Source organism: Rhipicephalus sanguineus, chromosome 2, assembly GCF_013339695.2.
Source record: "Rhipicephalus sanguineus isolate Rsan-2018 chromosome 2, BIME_Rsan_1.4, whole genome shotgun sequence".
Lineage (NCBI taxonomy): Eukaryota > Metazoa > Arthropoda > Arachnida > Ixodida > Ixodidae > Rhipicephalus > Rhipicephalus sanguineus.
In genome coordinates this window covers 116,622,207-116,641,164 of record NC_051177.1, presented here as the reverse complement: position 1 = coordinate 116,641,164, position 18,958 = coordinate 116,622,207, and the positions used below count along the sequence as shown (strand labels likewise).

The following is an 18,958-nucleotide window of genomic DNA, read 5'->3' as shown; positions in this document are numbered from 1 at the left end:
GCAGGGAACGCAGGGCCACCTAAATACATGCGGCGGGAGACCCTCGACCACCAGCTGCGGCGAAGCGGCCGCTAACGCATAGTACAGGTGGAACGGCGGCGTGGGAGAGCACGGAATGCGCACGGGAACTTACTGCAAGGTTTATGCGTTCATAAAAACAAGTTTGTTGCAGCGTGTAACGATACGAACATTGAGTCACGACGACGGCACGGTGCAGCTACAGGGTGACTACACCGACAAATAACTATAGAATAGTGCACAGTATGCAAGACATATTCCATAGGAACGTCCATGGGACGGGGTGACGCTTGAACTATTCATCTTGGGGTGGGAGGGGGTGGGGGGGTGCACAAATATACCCGAAGGCGTATGTATGTGGATGGAGGGGGGCAAGGGGGTACTGACTCTTTTGTGTTGAGGCTGGTTGAGACATCCCTTGCAAGTACCTCTCCCCCTCCCCCCCCCCCTTCCTGATATTTACCTTTCTAACGCCATATTTAATTTGCTTGAGAGTTAAGTATGACACACACTCTCCATAAAACAAAGTGAATCCTGAAGCCCTTCCATAGAGCAGACACGTAGTAGAAGAGTGAAAGCTACTTTTCCTTCCAAAGGCCATTGTAGAGCGCGAGCTTTCAAAAATGCTACGGGTTGACGCGCCGCAAATGTTTTATTATGCTGGGCTTTAAGCTGCAATGTCAATGAAGAATTCCCGAGCATCTACCGTTATTTATTTAGGTCGACGATGAGGCGGAAGCCATTAACAATGAAGTATAAATCCGACAGCTCGACTACGATTATGGTGCTTAAAAATAATGCTCATTTTTATTTTAGTTCGAAGTACGATTTTAATTTTCATATGATTACAAATAAAACCAATATTTATAAAGAAACATATGGCTGCCATTACAAGATGTGTCGCCCCATGTGATTTGTGTGGATTTACGCCACTGTATGTGCCTCTACTATAAGAGAGGTAGAAGGAAGGAAGGAAGCAGAAAAAGGAGAAGGCAGGGAGGTTAACCAGAAACACTTCCGGTTGGCTACCCTACACTGGGGGGGGGTCGGGGAAGGGGAATAGAAAGACGAGAAATAGAGAGGAGGAAAGGATTTAAGAGAGGATCTCTTAGAAATTAACAGGGAGATAGAAAACAAGTTTTTTACTGAAATAACGAGAATTTTAGAGGTCCGCCGAGCGGCTAATCTGGATAAGGAATGAGTATGCAGGGCAAAAGAAAAAAGGGGTGGGGGGAGGCGAGGTCCGAGAGCCAGATGGCGGGTAGGGAGGAAAGTATAATTACGGTCGTCGTACCTTCAAATCAGATAAATATAATGGTTAGGAAAAAGACAGGGCCTACTTCGAGGTGGTGTTTACAATTAGTGCGCCATGTTCTCAGTTCTCTTTATTATCGTATTTTGTGATACCGCCATTGACACTATCCCTGCTTGGATCACTGCGTCACCCCTGGTATAAAGTTCATTCTCTGTCCCTTGCTCAAAATCATGGGTTAACAAACAAGAAAAATACTGCAAGGATTTTTTTTTTAAAGCGAAGTCGCTTGAGCTGTCGGTAACTTGTGCTCCTTCATAAAGAACTATCATCATCATGAACCGGTACGAGTCCTCTTCATTCCCTTTGCAGTGAAGCTGTTTAAGCTGTCGGTAACTTGTGCTCGGTCGTGAAGAACTCCTCAGGTGGGTATGCGCCACAGGAATTGGGCGGGCCTCGCTACCGTGTACAGATGGTGCGAGTGTCAAACAAAAAAGAACACGTCAAAGAGAGAGAGAGAGAGAGAAAGAGGTAGAAAATAGAGAGAAAGAAAGAGAGAAATGGAGAAAGGGAGAAAGAAAGCGGTAGAAAAATAGAGAGACAGAAAAGTAGAGAGAAATGAAGAAAATAAAAACGAAAAAGAACACGTGAAAAAGAGAGAGAGAAAGAAAAAGAGATAGAAAATAGAGAGAAAGAAATAGATAAATAGAGAGAGAGAGAGAGAAGGCGGCAGAAAGAAAAAGAAAGAGAAAAGTATAGAGAAGTAAAGAAAATCAAGGCATAAAAAGGTAAGAAGACTGGAAAACCTAGGCAGATACAGAAAGAAAGAAAGAAAGCGATGGAATGAGATAGGAAGAGAAAAATAGACTGAAATAAAGAGCATAAAGACATAGAAAGATAAAAAGACAGAAAAATATGGGCAGAGAGAGAAACAGAGAGAAAAAGAGAAAGACCGACAGAAAGAAACAAAGGAAGAAAGAAAGAAAAATAAAAGAAAGGAAGAAACGGAAGAAAGAAAGAGCGAGAAAGAGAAATAGATAGATAGAGTGAGAAAGAAAGCAATTGAAAGAGACAGATTTAAAAAAGAGATACAAGAAACGAAAAAAGAAGAAAAAAATAAAAATAAGGAGAAACAAGAAAGGCGGCCACCGCCAGCTCCGCTCTTCCTTCAGGCATGGCACCGCTATAGTGCGAAGCTGCCATAATTTTTTAGAGTGGTAAATTTACTGCGGTTTATTTTTAAAACGACAATGAGTTAGGGAGGTAGCGAGTTACAACATTGGGTACGTGCAGCGATGGTTCATCGACTCGTATCGAGTTGACAATTTAACACAAACAGAATAAATGAGGCTTGTCGACCCTGAACTACTATAGCTCAGTGTGCATGTAAGTATCTTTGCAGCTGGAAATGGCCTGAAGAGCAGCTTTATTGCCCGGACTTGAGCGTAACTTGCAAACGCATTGATGCATGCAGGCCAGATGGTTCAAGCGTAGAACAAATAAAAATGATTTTCTACATAGAGTGAGCGAATTCAGGATCATTTTTACGACGACGCTGTACATGGCCAGGAGAAACCAAAATTCCTCCGTCCTATGCACGCACAAACTCCTAGTGAGCATGCGCCAAAGAAATTTGGCAGGCCCCACTACTCACGATTGGTCTAATAAAAAGGGAGTCGTCCGTGGGCAAAAAACGTATGGGCCGCAGAAATTGGGCGAATACCAGTGTCACCACTGGTCCACTAAAATGAAGAAAGGATGTATGTCTTCATCTACAAATCTACAATCACATTCAGGAGTTTCAGTGCGGCCACTTCCGTGCAAAAAAAACTACATCTTCCGCTAAAGGGGACCATGAGGCGATGCGAAGCCGGAGCACTTGCACGATCGCGTTCCGTTGGCGCTCGTTGGGCATGCTACTGACCTCGGGCATGCTACCAACCTCGCGTCGTGGAAAGCGAAGACGAACACTACGCTCGTCGTGTCTTCCCTCTAGCCCGGCCGTTAATTCTCACAGGGCGAGTGGGGAACGCGGTCGACAGCCGCGCGAGAGGGAGGCAGCGTAGGAGAGGAGAGAGTGGGGGAGGGGACGCGCATGCGCTGGCGCTCATCGCGGCGCTGCGCAGGAGAGAATTTCGGCATGTCGAGCCCGCATTTCAGAGGAGTCAACCGAAGCAAGCGCTGGACTGAACGCGCGCAGCGCTCTACCACTTGAAGAAGAGGAGACTAGAGGAGAAGAGTAGCGCATGCGCCGCGAGAACAGAAGCGAGAACGCAGGGGAAGCGCAAGCAGGTGCTGGTAGAGAAGTGGAGAGAGTAACGTGCAGCTGTTGGAGAGAGGGAAGGAGGAGAGTTGCGCATGCGTAGTGAGTGCGGACTACCAGGCTGACGCCGAGGGACATACCCCCGAGCAAGAGATGCTGCGCCTCTAAAAAGCTTGGTGTAGGCAGAGCATCATGTGCTTCTAGGATTCCCACACCAAGACGACAATATCATCAGCGCTAATGGCATTAGACCAAAGAGCGAGCGAGGAACTTTATTGAAAAAGACCAAAGGGATCGGGATCAGGGGTGGAAGCCAAGAGGCTCCATCTCTTCACCCGGTCGGTGGCTCCACCCAGGTCGGACCGCAGACAACTCAGTTTATGGAACATTTTGGGCCTGTGGCCAACAAGAGATTTGCGGAAGTGTGCTTTAAAAGCATTCAAAAATTGTGTTGAAGATAGAGGCATTCTGGGCCGTTGCTAATGCATTTAAGCTTTTTTTTTGTTTTAACATCACTGCGTATATTTATGTGGTTGTTAACCGAAAGTGTCCTACGCTTGCTTACGGTGCGTTGCTGCATGGTTGCAGTACTGTCACCCTTCATTGCACTATCGGCAACCTCCTGGTTTATACCAATGTGACGTAATTTTAGTCTTTCACGTGTCCTTACCTTTTACAAGCATCTGCTGTTACCGTCATACGATAACCTTGTGCTGCTTTTAAACTGGGACATCGAGACCACCGCACACATTCTTTTTAGAGAGACTATATGGCTTATTGTGTTCCGAGAATAAAAAAAAAAATCCGGAAAATGTAGGAAAATAGCAAATTGCAGCCTAAGTGCCGAATTTAGAAAGCAATTACCTTTGCTGCTGGCCGGGCAGCTTCACTAATGGTATACGACCAGCATCAAGATAAAATTGCTTGCATGTAATTGCACCACTTGCATACAAACTTTTGCCGCGAGTGACGTCAGCTTGAAGTTGGCAAATCGCCCATATACCTACTCTTTTGACCATTTGGTTAACAAGGGACACGCTTCACGCACGCACTTTAAGTTGGCGTGCGCATCAGTAAATTTGACATAATGTGTTGCGAGTCGTTCACAAAGCAATTATTAAGCTCCGAAGAGCTGCAATGCGAAATCTAACAACCTGCCCAAATACGTCTAACATTGTCTAAATGTTGTAGTAAAGTGGCTCGTTTAGTGCTATGGAACCGTAAGGCCTCGAATAATCAACTCGGATATCATTTCAGACTTCTGTTGTGACACTGAAAAACGGCGAGCTAAACAATGCTTTACAGCACTTAGCTGAAACTTGAACCCTCGGCTAAGGTGACAGGCATGTTTTTTTTTTCCCGCTGCCCAGGATCTTTAGTGCGTTAACACACCAGCCATCAACCTTAATGCTCAGTATACCGTTACCAGCGCGTTTTACGAACAAGGTGCCCTGGAATTTCTGTGACGATCACTGAAATTGAATTATCCGTGTATTTAACAGCGCGCTGTCAATGGCTAGGATTCGTAATTTCGTTCTCACGTTGGAACTCGCTTCGCCAAATCCAATAACGAGATAAGACGCACGGACCGCAGCGGCGTCGAACCGTGCCACATACATGGCCATGAAGGTAACAGACTTTTAACACTTTTATAAGACACCGTGAGGTAGGAGACAATTTTGTATATAATAGGCTACTCTGCCTACATCAAAATAAGGGTTGATCAGAAAATTAGAACATGGTACCTTGCTTGCAAGAGACACCTCATATAAGGGACAACTGCTCCCCGGTGCGTATCTTGTAATATTTGTTGGGATTTTACGTCCCGTAATCACGATGCATGATTATGAGAGCTCTGGAAATTCCGACCACCTGGGCTCCTTCAACATGTACCTAATTCTAAGCACACGGGCCTCTAGCAATTCGCATCCATCGAAATGCGGCCGCCGCGGCCGGGATTCGATCCCGCGACCATCGGGTCAGCAGTCAAGCACCATAACCTCATAACGGAATGTAATGGCCGATTTTTTTTTATATTGTCACGAACATCGAAGGCCATGAAGGGCAGCTCTGAGCAATTGTACGCTCAGTGCAAAGCGGAATTTTCTTCTAGGCATTATAGGTTTGCGAGTATAGTGGAGGAGGTGGTGGGGAGGGGGGATACTTGTGATGACAATTCCTGTGGAGTGGTGTTTTATCACGTTTGCTATAACGCTATAAAAATATCACGCTTTTGTTTCGTCAGCGCTAAAAAAAAACGCCGCAAATTTAAAAAGGGATAATATTATATGCGCGTATTTACGCAGGCAAAAATTCGCAAAAGCAAACAATTTGTTTGCAAGTAATTGCTGTAGTGTTCACTAATTTAAACGTAAAAGTTCGGGGCCCAAGTAAACTTCGAATTAGAGGCGATGTGAATGGGAGGAGAGAGGCAATTGTGAAATCCGGTTAAAGCCATAAAAGGCAGCTGTAGCGGTAGAACCAATGCTACCGCTTTTGAGTTGTAAAACGCTGCTCTACTTCACATTTCGCATCTACTTAAAAAATTGCACTGCAGCTTTCTTAAACTCGATTTACGTTCAAGTTCGGATATTCCTTTCCCGTATAAACTCGCGTCAATCTCTTGTGTTCAAGGTGTTCGCTTTACCTGAATCACTGGCGAAAATTGTATAACCACACATTTACACGGATAACTAAGAGCTTCATAAGGCACAATATTACTTGCTGTGAATAATTAGCTAGTCTTTTACAACCAAGCATTTGAATTGTTCTTTTGAATACTACCGCTCACCTCTGTAATGCGCTCTGGCCTTGAAGGTATAAATAAATTAAAAAAAAGAGAGATTACTGCTAGTTTGATTACTAGTGATTTATTGTAGGCAGACTCTCATACGTCATCGGGATCACTTCGAAAATTTCGCACTGGTGGCGGTCATCATGTGATACATTTAGCTTAATTTCTCGGTAAGTAGGGCACTGCTGTTGATAATATCGTCGTTTTAGAAGTTGTCACACATTGAGCTTTCACTCTGACATAAATTGTTATTTGCCTTTAGTGTCCCTTTAATGTGCACCGAAATTCTAGCACACGATCGTTTCTGCATTTAGCTCCTGCTATCTAACTGCGTCCGCCGTGGCAGGGAATCGAGTCCGCAACCTCAAGCTTAGCAGTAGAACTCCAAAACCGCTACACCATCATGACAGATAGCATCGTCCTTCAATCAGTTAACGCATACCATATGTTTATTGTCCTGGGTTACACGCGTAGCATACAGTCAGCCTTTAGCGTTAACATGTTTCCGCGTAAGTAGGCATCGCAATGTGCGCGGTTACGTCACCTTGTACAACTCGAGGCAGGCGAGACCAGCGACGAGCGATGTGGTGGTGGCAATGGCCGGTATGATCTTGCCCGCGATGAGCTTGATCTTGAGCCGGTCGGCCGGCTCGATGTCGTAGTTGGCGGCACGCAGGTTTGAGGCCGCCACGATGAAGTCCATGTGGAAGTTTGCATCAACGTCCTTCTCAAAATCCAGCGTCTCAAGGTGCACTTCCTCGAGCTCATCCCTTTCCGGCAGTTCGTCCAGTAGGTCGTCTAAGCGCTCTAAGTCTGCACGTGAGAGATAGAAAAGTTCAGGCGGATCTAACTAGAGCTGTTGTCTACCTATATATGCGAACACAACACACCATTGGATTGAGAGCGAATGAATGATAGCAACTGACAGCTTATATTAGGCAACGATAGTCAGTATGTTGTAACACCAGCCGACATTCGCCAATCGGAAGCGACCACTAGCCAATATTGGGCAATCAGTTATCCAACATTAGACGAAAGCAGCCAGAAATAGCCAATGCTGGTAGTGTGTGAGTGAATACGGTAAACAAGGACACCAGCCAGCGCTCTCCAATAACGGCGAGGTGGTTAGCAAAGGCACACTCTCGCAGTAGAAAAAGAAACAAGTGTTAAGCTACCACTTAGGCTACACTATAATACGTTAGCTTTTATACCTCCCCTTAAACGACCTTCTAAATGGGAATAAATCTATTACCGACTTTTCCATTTCATAAACATTATGCATGCAAGTCATCAGATGATTGATTGCTCCTATAATCAATGCGCCCTAGCCATGCTTGTTTACGGGGTCTGATGCTACACCCTAGTGACAGCAATGCGATGCACTGTGGCGCCTTGTTATAATAATAATAATAATATCTGGGGTTTAACGTCCCAAAACCACGATATGATTATGAGAGACGCCGTAGTGGAGGGCTCCGGAAATTTCGACCACCTGGGGTTCTTTAACGTGCACCTAAAGCTAAGTACACGGGCCTCAAACATTTTCGCCTCCAACGAAAATGCAGCCGCCGCGGCCGGGATTCGATCCCGCGACCTTCGGGTCAGCAGTCGAGCGCCATAACCACTAGACCACCGTGGCGGGGCGCCTTGTTATCTGATCACCTTGTGGTGCCTTGTTACCTGAGTAGGACCGCCAGTACGCAAGGAATTTTCAGTTCGCTTGTCTCAATGAAGTTTCAGCAATTAAACTCAAACCTCTCCTCACGCTCTTTATGATTTCGTTGGCTTCACTCTCTCGCTTTCAAGTGGATGCGCTATATTGTTGAATTACGAATATTCAAAGGCAAAATGACGTAGCAATTTGAACACGTACCGTTCTGTGGCACTGCAATGTTGGCGTTGTCGGCGGCGTTGTTCGGGACTGGGTTCGGTTGGGGATCGAATGCTGGAACTTCAACTTCCTTGAGCATTTAGGCGATCGCCTCACGGTTGGTATTGTGCGGAATGCCAAACACCGGGGGGGGGGGGGGGTAGCTCGCAGGTTCACTGAAGCCACGATGTAGTCCATGTGCAGGGTCTGCGACACAACGCGAAGGCAATGTTGCTAGTCGTACAAGCACCACGAGCGTTATGTTGTAATACAAGCAACAAGAGTGCCCTGTGACACAAGAAAATCAAGAAATACAGGCTCATTCATGGTGTCGCTTGGGTGTGTGGACGAGGAAGAAACACAAGGGTGGAGCAGAGTATAGCACCCAGCAGCGAGAGGTGATCGAGGTCTTTCTCATCCCAAGAAAAAAAAAGAGGGGAACGTGAGTAGGGGGAGCGCAGTGCACGGTTATTCCGGTTATGGGAGAACGAATATCAATTCTTGATCAGCATGTGCCGCGAGCTTGGATGATATGCAGTGCATTTTTTTGCCCGAAAATTAGCCACTTCTAGAGGTTCACACATGTTATTAATTGCGGCCCGGACTCTTTATTCTTTTCCCAAATAAAATTTAATCGAGGATCAGCCTATTTCTCCTTCGTCCATCGATCTTCCGTTCCACGAGATTTGCACGAACCACATAATGAACCGACACCAACAAGCTCTGTTTTCTATATCAGCGCAGACGCGCCATACACATCTGAAAACACAAATACACACAGAACGAAAGAAGACATTTTAAGGGCTCGTATTTCTTTGCTAGACACAACATTAATTAGAACTAGCAGGTAGGAAGGCCAAGGAACGTATAGAGGATGTTATTTGTAGCCTTTATGATGTAAATGTGAAGAAAGTAAAGTGGACGAAAAGATAACTTGCCACTGGCAGGGACGGGACCTGCCACCTTCGAATAATGCGTCCGATGCTCTACTACTTAGCTACGGCGGCGGTTATCCTCCCGTCCATTCTATGGGCCCTAAATGTCATCGTTCCTTCATTCGTAGCGAGCGTCTCGTTCTGGCAGACTGGATGCCTTATAGTAGTATGCGAGGGATTATTGGTCAGCGGCCAGCTCGTAAAAAGATAACGTGCTTCGTGACGCCAGGAAGCCGAAAAAGAGTGTTCCACACTCGTCGTCGACTATTAGCGGCGCTGACTAACACTCCGAAGTTTAATGCACAAATATACCCCATACAGTGGAGGGAGGGGTGACCACCGCTGTAGCTCAGTAGGTAGAGCATCGGATGCGTAATTCGAAGGTCGCAGGTTCGGTCACTGCTGGCGGCAAATTATATTTTCGTCCATTTTACTTTCTGCACATTTACATCCTAATTGCTACAAATAACAACCCCTGTTCTTTCCTTGGCTTTCTTGTTAGTTCTAATTAATGTTGTGCCCAGAAAATACACACAGAGAACCACAGAAACAATTGCACAACTTCTATACGCTATACTCTTACTTTGTTGGGATCAAACTCGATGGGGCGAGGGCACCGTTTGAAGCCAGACCAGAATGGAGCCCCGGAGCTCGTGATCTGCGAGGAAGAGCAGTTGCGAAAGGTATACAGCCCGCTGGTTAATTCATAACCATCTTCAATATCGGTCGACAGGCAAACGCGCGAACTCGTAGGGGACAGTGATTGTGAACTGTTCGAAACGTTCTGGTCTACGTTTTGCAGCCTCCGACGTCCTATGTTCCCCTAAAACACAACGTGACCATTTCACCGATAACGTCACTCTCTTCATGGACGCAGCAATGTTCGCCCAACTTAGTCTACTTATGTCTTTACACGCACTAAAGTATTGCTACATATATATTCGTGTGTACAGTTAAGCAGCGCCGAACGTGAAATATCAAGAATAACGGCTCCTTTATGCGAAAACATTAGATTGGCATTCCTAACCACGTTTCATTTTCTCCACTTTCGCTTATAGAGCCACCACTCTTAACAGGACCGGTACCTGTACATGAATTTAACAAGAGCGTCGTATGTATCAACGTAGGCTAGGTCACCGTTCTCGGCATCTCTTCAGAAGTTACATGGTAGCCCCGCATCTCCGTCAACGCTGCTTGCACTGCCCGCGAAATGTGAGCCCTTACGTGATCCTCGGGTTATTTGCGGAGCAGCTGTCGTATCTCGGTGTTGTACTGTTCCTGAAACCGCAGTCGGGCGAAGACGGTCGCTCTCTCGTCGACGAGAATTTTCTTCATTTCCTCCAGCATCACCACCTGCGTCGAAAATGAAAAGATAAACGTATTTACTCGCTTTGCTCCAAACGACGGTTTTGTTTTCGAAGTGTTGTTTGCGCGCGCTAATGCCGGACAACTTCCGAATCATTCGCAGACTGCAGCAAAAATGAAGGGAAATACAGTTTCTTACTTGCTGGTTGGGTTGTAGCCTTTGAGTCATGTTGGGCAAAAACTCAGGGTCACTGTAATGGTCAGCGAATAACAGAAACATCAGTTCACCTGTTGCATTCTTTGTGATGCGATCACGACACCAACTAGGAGGCTTAGCTGAAACCAAAATGAGTATGACGTGTCAGAGGAAAATGAAGGCATGAACGCAACGAAGCCACAGCGACCAGCAAGCTCGACCGCAACAACAAGACAGTGGGCTAAATGTATGCCGATGATTCCGAGAATACTGACCCTAAAACGGTGCTTCTCAGGTCTGCGGCTAAGTGTAATCAGCTTTACCTACCGATGCCATTTAGTAGCAGACCATAGGAGACACCGGAGGTTTGGGTATTTTTTGTGACACTGCTATACTGCAAAAAGTTGATTACGGGATTACAGCTCAAAGTAATAGCATAAGGAGCATAGCGTACTACAGCGCTTGTACTTCAAGAGGATTGTCATACACGGGGAGAAGTGAAACACAATGTCCAAGATTTTACTGCTCCAACATCGTCTGTAGACATTGGAACATTATCACAAAAAAATCTACCGCGTTTGCTCGCGATCATTTTGCGGTGCACCTAGAAGACTCAGTCTACACTGCTGCTGCTAAAAGTCTTCGGCCTACTGTTTACGCTGAAGCTAAAAAAAATCACACCATCTCCCGCTAAAGGGGATCATGAGGGGATGCGAAGCAGTGTTTCGGCATGTAGAGCCCGCGTTTCAGAGGTGGAGTGGTGAGGGGGAAAGGGAAGAGGGGTAGTGGAGAGGGGGAAAGGAGAGGGGAGAGGAGAGGAGCAGTGTAGAGGGGAAGTGTAGAGGGGGAAAGGAGAGGGGGAGGGAAAGGGGGAGGGATGGGGCGGGTAGGGGAAGTGGAGAGGGGAAGTGGAGAGGGTTTGCGCATGCGCAGTAAGGGTGGTCACGCCGCACACCGCCACCACCGGATTGAACTCCGCTGTAAGATGCGTCACATCTAAAAGGCATTAACAGCTGTATCAAGCCTCTCTTCGGCTTAAAAATAACGTCAATGCAAGCAAATTTGAAAAAAAGTGTAATTAACAACGCCACAATTCCAACATCTGTGAGCTACGGCGTTATTTTACAGCTCTGAAGGAGACTAGCCTACCTCTCTCCAATAGAGCATGCCGTTTCCTATTTTAGGTGAGGTCTAGTTAGCAACCCAGAAAGTTCATTGCGACGTCATTCCCCATTTTTTTCGGGGTTTTGCCGCCGTCGCTTATGAACCTCTTGAACGTGTCAAGTATTGCAAGCATTGGTGCTCATGTGCACCACTACGTTGACATTCCTTGATCTCGAGAGACGCTTAGGGCAGTAATGCATCAATAACGTCAATGCGAGCCTAACAGAATCGTGATTTCTGCATAATACCGCCCCCGAAAAACACCCAACTTTACGTAAAGGTGAAACGATCGTCAGCTGCACACATCGTCGAATAAGTTCGACGATGCGTCGAATCGTCAGGTGCACACATTGTCGAACAGCTTGCTTTACTTTGCGACATGGTAATAACCAGAAAGATGAAGAAATTGCGAAATGAGTGTGAATATTTTAAAGGAGTATAATGCCAAATTTATTGAGCGCAAGAAAAAACACAACACCAGAGGATGTTATACACGGGACAAACGCTCAATCAATAATAGGGGTTTGTGGGGCGGGGGGGGGGGGCATTTGTGAGGAGAGCTCTCAGAACGGCTAAGGAAAAATAGCTCATGATTTACTACTTGCAGTTTCCCGTGAACTTCAGATTTTCCTGATATCGTAAGGAAACGTTGTCTTCAGTAGATGTCATACTGTGACTAGTCGCCCATATTCGCTTTCGCTCTGCATTTTACACTCACGTCAGGTACTGGACAGCGTTCGCGGCCGCCTGCTTGAAGAGACCCTCAAACTCATCTCGGACCCGCTGGAAAGAACAATTTCGATTGCTTTTTATTAAGTATTTTTAACACAAAAAACAGTCAGAGTTTAAACAGTGCTGCGACAAAGACGGTGTGTTATGCATAATTGCTCTCAATACGCAAAAACTTTTCGAACGTATATTTAGGATTGACCGCTCACCTTCACCATAGTGTCAAGCATCAGCATTGGTTATAGCTTTTGCCCTTACGAAAGATCTTAATGTAAATGGAAGTCTTTACTACTGCCTCACTTTTCGCTGAATGTGCTGTGCAGGTTACGCAAACAATGCAATAACCCTGATTTGAGTTCACGGCAGGCAAGTTAGCAGGACTTACGATGCCGTCCTCGGTTACCCAAGTTATCAGGATCCATTATACAAGCCTGACGGCCCCGGCTGGCTACAGGACAAGCGGTTAAACTGAGTTTAAAGAAGTCGCAATGGCAACGCCACTATTGAGAAAAACCCAAACACAGGAGCCGTATTCGCAAAGGCTCATTGCGCTCGTACCGTTCGTAAAGGGAAATGTTATCCAATCGTAATGCTGAATAAATTGTTACCGAATCGCTGCCAGCCAAGGGCAATAACACGTGCATACAGAAAGCTTTGTTAATTTGGGCCCTGCTCTTAACGAAGCGGCTGAAAAATGTAATGCCGTAAATCCCATTTCCGAAGTTTGAACACAAAGGGTGTGTCCAGATAAGATCGAACACGAGGTCCCGGTCACCATTCCCGAATCGTGATGAAATTTACTGTAGGTCTAGGCATTACACCCAGAACAATGGTTTCGCACTTAGTTTCGCGAAAAAAAAGATTTTGTTCGCTTGCAAAAAAAATATGCAACTTTTGGCCGCAAAAAACGCTTTTCCGTGAATTTCGCGATTTCTGAATTTTGAGCGCACGTAGGTAAAAAACGGTGCACTTCTTCTTCACAATATTTATTTCTTTTAAAGAACAAGTGAAATACAATCTTATGAGTCTATTATTTCCCTCGCTTGTCGAAGCACATTTGAAGAAAAAAATCACAAACTTGGCAAATCGCACGAAAATACCTCTACTTCAGGAATTTATTGCTGCAAGCAAGTTAAAGTGAGGATAATAAAAATCGCTACATATTAACTTTGATACCTTAACTCTCTTTTAAAATAATTTGCGTGGTTTTATCGCGCTCCGTTTTACTCGATAATTGGGCTAAAACCTAAGTGATTCACTAAAAACGCCGAACTTTGAAAATGATTTTCTCAAAAAGGTCATTTTTAATTTTTTTAAAATCCCTCTGATTGAAGTAAAGGATGTCATCTACCATTGTGCAGAAAAAAACGTTGCATTATTTTGGTTGCTAACAAGTTATAGTGCGTCAAATGTAACCATGCCGGCCTAGCGGCGGCGTCGTTCGTTATGGGCCGAAACTCGGATATAAGATGCTAAAAATACTTGTACGTGACATAATCACAAATCAGCAGCTCCACACCAACAAATGCACAGCCCGGTGTCATGGTTCAGCAAGCTTTGTCTTGCGATGAGCAGCTTGACAAACCCGCAGCAGCGGCCGCTCGATGCTGCCGGCGCTGACATTACATGAGTGCCGCTTCGACTGCGGATGAGCTCCTCTTGAGCGCCAAACTACGCTCAGAGGACAAACGAGAGAAGGAATGCATCACTGTGAAAGTTAAAGGCTGTTAAGTGCCAACAAATGTCATAGTATGCAACGAAAACTCTGCCGGTGATTTCCCAGTGAGCGCCTTCAATACAGCATGGATGTTTTTTTTTCCTGCTGTTATGCCCGAAGCCGCATAATATCGTGATAAGCGCTCGACTTGCGTTGAATATTCTATCTGCGGACGCACAATAATACAGTGTTGTAAAAGCGGTTCTTTAATGACGTAATGGACTCGGACACACTTCTTTTCACAGCCGGCTGACACAAGTGTTCTGGCACGAGATGAACAACTGCAGTTTGAGTTGCTCGACCATCGGAAGCAAATATGACAGCTTTCTTTAGATGTCAATGGCTTGCTTTTGTGTCATATGTTGCTCATAGAATGAACCTAATTATCTTTAGGCCATCAGAAGAGAGAAAGCAACACATGAGCGCACTACTGGAGGCGCTCACTGGGAAATCGCCGGCAGAGTTCTCGTTGCATACAGCAGTCGCGCTCAAAATTCAGAAATCGCGAATTTGGCGAAAAAGCGTTTTTTGCGGCCAAAAGTTGTATATTTTTTTTCAGGCGAACAAATTTTTTTTTCGCAAAACTAACTGCGAAACCATTGTTCTGGGTGTAATGCCTAAACCTACAGTAAATTTCATCACAATCGGGAATAGTGACCGGGACCTCGTGTTCGATCTTATCTAGACACACCCCAAAGCCATTTCTGTGCGCTGCCAGGCAGACATCAAACCTGTGCAGTTCGCAACAAAAACTTGGATTGAAAATGGAAACATGAATTACGGGAAGCTCTTTGGCAGGTCCGGGGTTTTCAGACCGCAGGTATGCGTTTCTGTCGGTGGTGATAGTACATGAGATGTGGTGCAGTGCGACATCCGGCGGAGCTCGGAGCAAATAGTCTCATAACTGAATTTGAACTTTATTAGCAAGAGGATGTCATAAAGCCTGTACAAGTACACAACAACAAATCATGTTTAAGGGTTGACAGCTCCGTCTAAAACCTCTATCTATACGTGACGTCACGTGCGGCTTTACGAAACCGATACGATAAATCATGAGCGTAAACAGATCCAAAAGGTCATGCTTCTTCAACTTTGTGTGTTCTATGCGTTTAAAAGCACAAACATTACGTACCTTCCCCTTGGATCATTAATGTACCCGGGATTGGTATAGTTCAGTGTAACGCTCACTCCTGAATCAGCTAATTATGTCTGTGCAAAGCTTTCAAGATCGGCCAGATGTCGTGCTTTCATATTTTATCATTATTTTCGTATCCCCACCTACTCGCTCCTCGAGAACAAAGAGAGCGTATTACCGTGGCACCCATACCTCGGAATGTCCATCCTGCATACAATGTAGGCAGACGACGGGCTAGGGCTAAAGCCCTCCTTGAGAGTGCCCATGCACATGCCCGGAGTTGCTGTTTCGTTGACGCTGCACGGTACCCGAACGGAAAAGCATTCGTTGCAGTCGCTGTTGATCAAGATGGCATTGTTACAAACTCCTCGTCGGTCCGGACCACAACGGCTGAGGTTGCCGAACAGGTCGTACTAGCCTTGGCCCTGCTAGACGACGGGAGAACATCAATATACAGTGACTCGAGATCAGCAGTCCGAGCATTCGGTAGGGGCACCATCTCGGAATCAGCCTTGCGGATCCTGCGAAATAAGGAGGTACAACAACACACAATCGTATGGTTCCCAGCTCACATGGGACAGATCGAGGGCGCTGCGTCCAACCTCAGCGAGAAGGCCCACAGAGCTGCGCGAGGAGTCGTCGACCGCGTAGCTACTGAACGGCATGACGATGAGGTTGTTGACAACAAAGATCCCCCAACGACGTACAATGAACTTTGCAAGAACTTTTATCTGAAGAGGCGAAAGTATCCGCCACCGCACAGTAAACTGAACAGGCCTCAGGCATTGACGCTCAGACTCCTGCAGGTCGGGGCATATGCCAGTCCCGCCCTCTTGCACAAAATTTACCCAGAAATTCAGACGTCAAACACAAGCGCGCTTTGCTCAGACTTTGCCAGCTTAGATCATATGCTCTGGCGGTGCCCTGCGTTACGGGTTCAAAACGTTACATCGTCAAAGTGGGATGCTGCGCTACGCAGTACGGATTTCAGGACGCAGCTATGGGCAGTCCAACGGGCCCACGACGTGGCGGACAGGTTAGGCCTATCTGTCCCGACGTGGGAGCGGCCCGCTACGTGCTAGTTCACGCCCCGACGGACCTAAATAAAGTTTTTCCATACCATACCGTTTGTAACGATGTGCCAGCCTCTTTAAACCATCTCTATTGAAGTTCAGCGCCTTGGCATTGAACCCGTTTGACAAGAGGGCATTGAGACGAATGGCGCCCACTGCTGTGATGAATGAAGTGATGAATGAAGCCCACTGCTTTGATTTTTTTCTTTTGTTGCTTCATTAGTGCAGCCTCTTGACATCTCGTGGTCTGTAACGAAATTTGTACATGCAAAGTGGTTTCCGAAAACATTTACCGACCAACAAAGAGAGGAATCAATGCCATTTGGACGAGCATTGCTGGACTGCATCGACAAAAGAGACGTGACTACTTTCGTTACATATTTTAAGATTTTCTAAGAGGTGGATCGAAAAAACCCGAGATGAGTACATGATTTGGCAGGACATTGCGGGACCGGGCGGTAGCTTGAGGACAGGTTCCCATGGAATATTTGGCATTGAAGGAGATCGCTCGGATGACCTCACCTGCTCTCGATGTCAAAAGTTCATTCGATTACTCAAATAAAATAATATGTACCTGCAGTGTGTGCTCGATGTTGGGAAAATGCTTGATGGTGCAGACTGGTATCGATTTTTCTGGTGGGTCGTGGGATGACGAGTACGACTCGATCAGGTCGGGCTTTACGGCCTGTACGTTGCCCTTGGTTCCCATAGTGCCAGACTCGAGCAGGGGCTTCCGGTAGCACATGCAGCGTTTATCCATGTACATGCCTGCGCGATGTATTTCAATCAGCCAAGCTCGAACGCACTCGCTGCGACACAGCGCTAATTATTATGCACGATAAATAATTCGAGGTGCGCCACGGGCAGGCATTATCGTATTTAAACTCCGCTAATAATGAGAGCGGCACGCGAGAGCATTTCTGAACCACGTTCGCATCGCCTCCTCATTCGCTTGCCAGGTTGTCATGCATCGCTTCCCTGTGGACACCTTAACAGCGCAGTGAGGGAAGGAATGTCGGTGCGCGCGACGTTGGCCGTTGTAAAGTTTCTACCCGAATCGATTGCCGCAAAAATTTCTCGAATCCGTCAAGAATCAGCGGAGTTACGGGGGTTTGGCGCACGCTCCCGACGCTTTCTCTCTTTTCTCGTGCCGGCGAGCGCACTGGAAGCTAGACAGGGAGGGATGGCATGGGGGAAAGAAGTTACGCCAGCGCGCGTCATGAAACGCGATCGCTCTCCCGCTGTGATTCGCTTGCGCAAGTGCGGCTACCGTGTACTGAGGAGTGCGGCGCCGGCACCCCGCGGCAAGAAGCGCATCTGATCCGAACGCCGCTCTCAATTTACGTCGGCTGTCGGCCAATAAGCATGCTATGTCTCTTGCTACGTACAGCGGACAGACGCCCCGCCCACCGACGAGAGTGAGAACCGGCCTCTGTTTGAAAAGAGGGTGCCTGGGGAAACGGCAACTTCGCGCTCCGCTTGTGGCCATTACGCGGCGCGCACGACTGTAATATTTGGCAGAGCAGTTCATAGCCGTGTCAGCTTTCCGCAGGATGTGTTTTTTCAATCAGCCCAAGGGGTGCTTCATGACCCCTTTAAGGTGCTACCTGAAAATACACGTGCGAAGTACCCACTGCACTATAATTCGTTGCACGAGCTAGTGAAGTAACCACCACACGTCTGTAAGGCACTACGCGCACCTACGCTGCTGCGCACTTTGTCGGTGCCGTGGCCGATGATGATGAGCTATTGCTGAACACTCCGTAACGCATGGGCTTCAAACCAACTACTCGTTACGTGATTCACATGGCGCGATACCCAGTGCGGTCCCATACTTCTGCCACGAAGTATTAACGCCATAGCGGTGAAGAGCTCGCTCCGCTAATTCCGGTGTCGTTGTCGGCGGCGGCGTTTTTGGCTGTGAGAGAAAACTCAGCGTTGTCCGAGAGCGAAAATTTGAGGTAGATGCAAATAAAGAAATAATAAATCTTCGCTTCGAGCGTGACTGGGGATTGGAACCTGCGACCCACGGCTCCGCGGCACGAGCGATGTGCTTAGCCGTTCGGCCACCACGCATACATACTCTAGCGTACTAACGGCGAGCGGTATTTATATACACCATTTAGCGTTGGTGGTGCGCACATCTCGGAGGTTCTTCAGCGGCTTGACGCAACACCCGCGGGATGGCGCAAAGGGCCCACGGCTGCGCTTTTAAACGGCGTCGCCCCGTCGTGCGGCTGCGTTTCATCGCGCCGCATGCATGGATATTGGACCCAGAGGGCGTCCACACTTTGGCTTTCCTTGGGGCACGGTTTAGGTTTCCACAGAGAAGCGGAGCTGGGCTAGTGATTGGGAAGGCGATACGAACACGGTCCGATTAGGCTATCGCGTTGTACTCTTCAAAGCGAAGCTCAAGCCAAGTTTTTACATGTATTAACCCAACTTCTCGACCGACATGACGACTGCATATAGGGCATTTTTCCGACGCAGATTCAAGAGCTGGCTCT

The 18,958-nt window shown here is 46.8% G+C and overlaps 2 protein-coding genes across 2 annotated transcripts; both read right to left on the bottom strand.

The window, feature by feature from the left end:
• Positions 1-6,862: 6,862 nt before the first annotated feature.
• On the bottom strand, positions 6,863-8,338 carry LOC119381818 (ubiquitin-like modifier-activating enzyme 1). The gene is made up of 2 exons (XM_037649574.1): positions 8,201-8,338; positions 6,863-7,140 (listed from the first exon to the last, which is right to left on the bottom strand). The coding sequence occupies exons 1-2, from the start codon at positions 8,295-8,297 to the stop codon at positions 6,863-6,865; spliced, it is 375 nt and encodes a 124-aa protein (XP_037505502.1). The 5' UTR covers positions 8,298-8,338.
• A 2,030-nt stretch (positions 8,339-10,368) lies between these two features.
• Positions 10,369-17,217, bottom strand: LOC125757364 (ubiquitin-activating enzyme E1 Y-like). The gene is made up of 4 exons (XM_049412904.1): positions 17,026-17,217; positions 12,516-12,580; positions 10,637-10,688; positions 10,369-10,485 (listed from the first exon to the last, which is right to left on the bottom strand). Exons 1-4 carry the CDS (start codon positions 17,215-17,217, stop codon positions 10,369-10,371), a joined length of 426 nt encoding a protein of 141 aa, XP_049268861.1.
• Between the last annotated feature and the right edge of the window lie 1,741 nt (positions 17,218-18,958).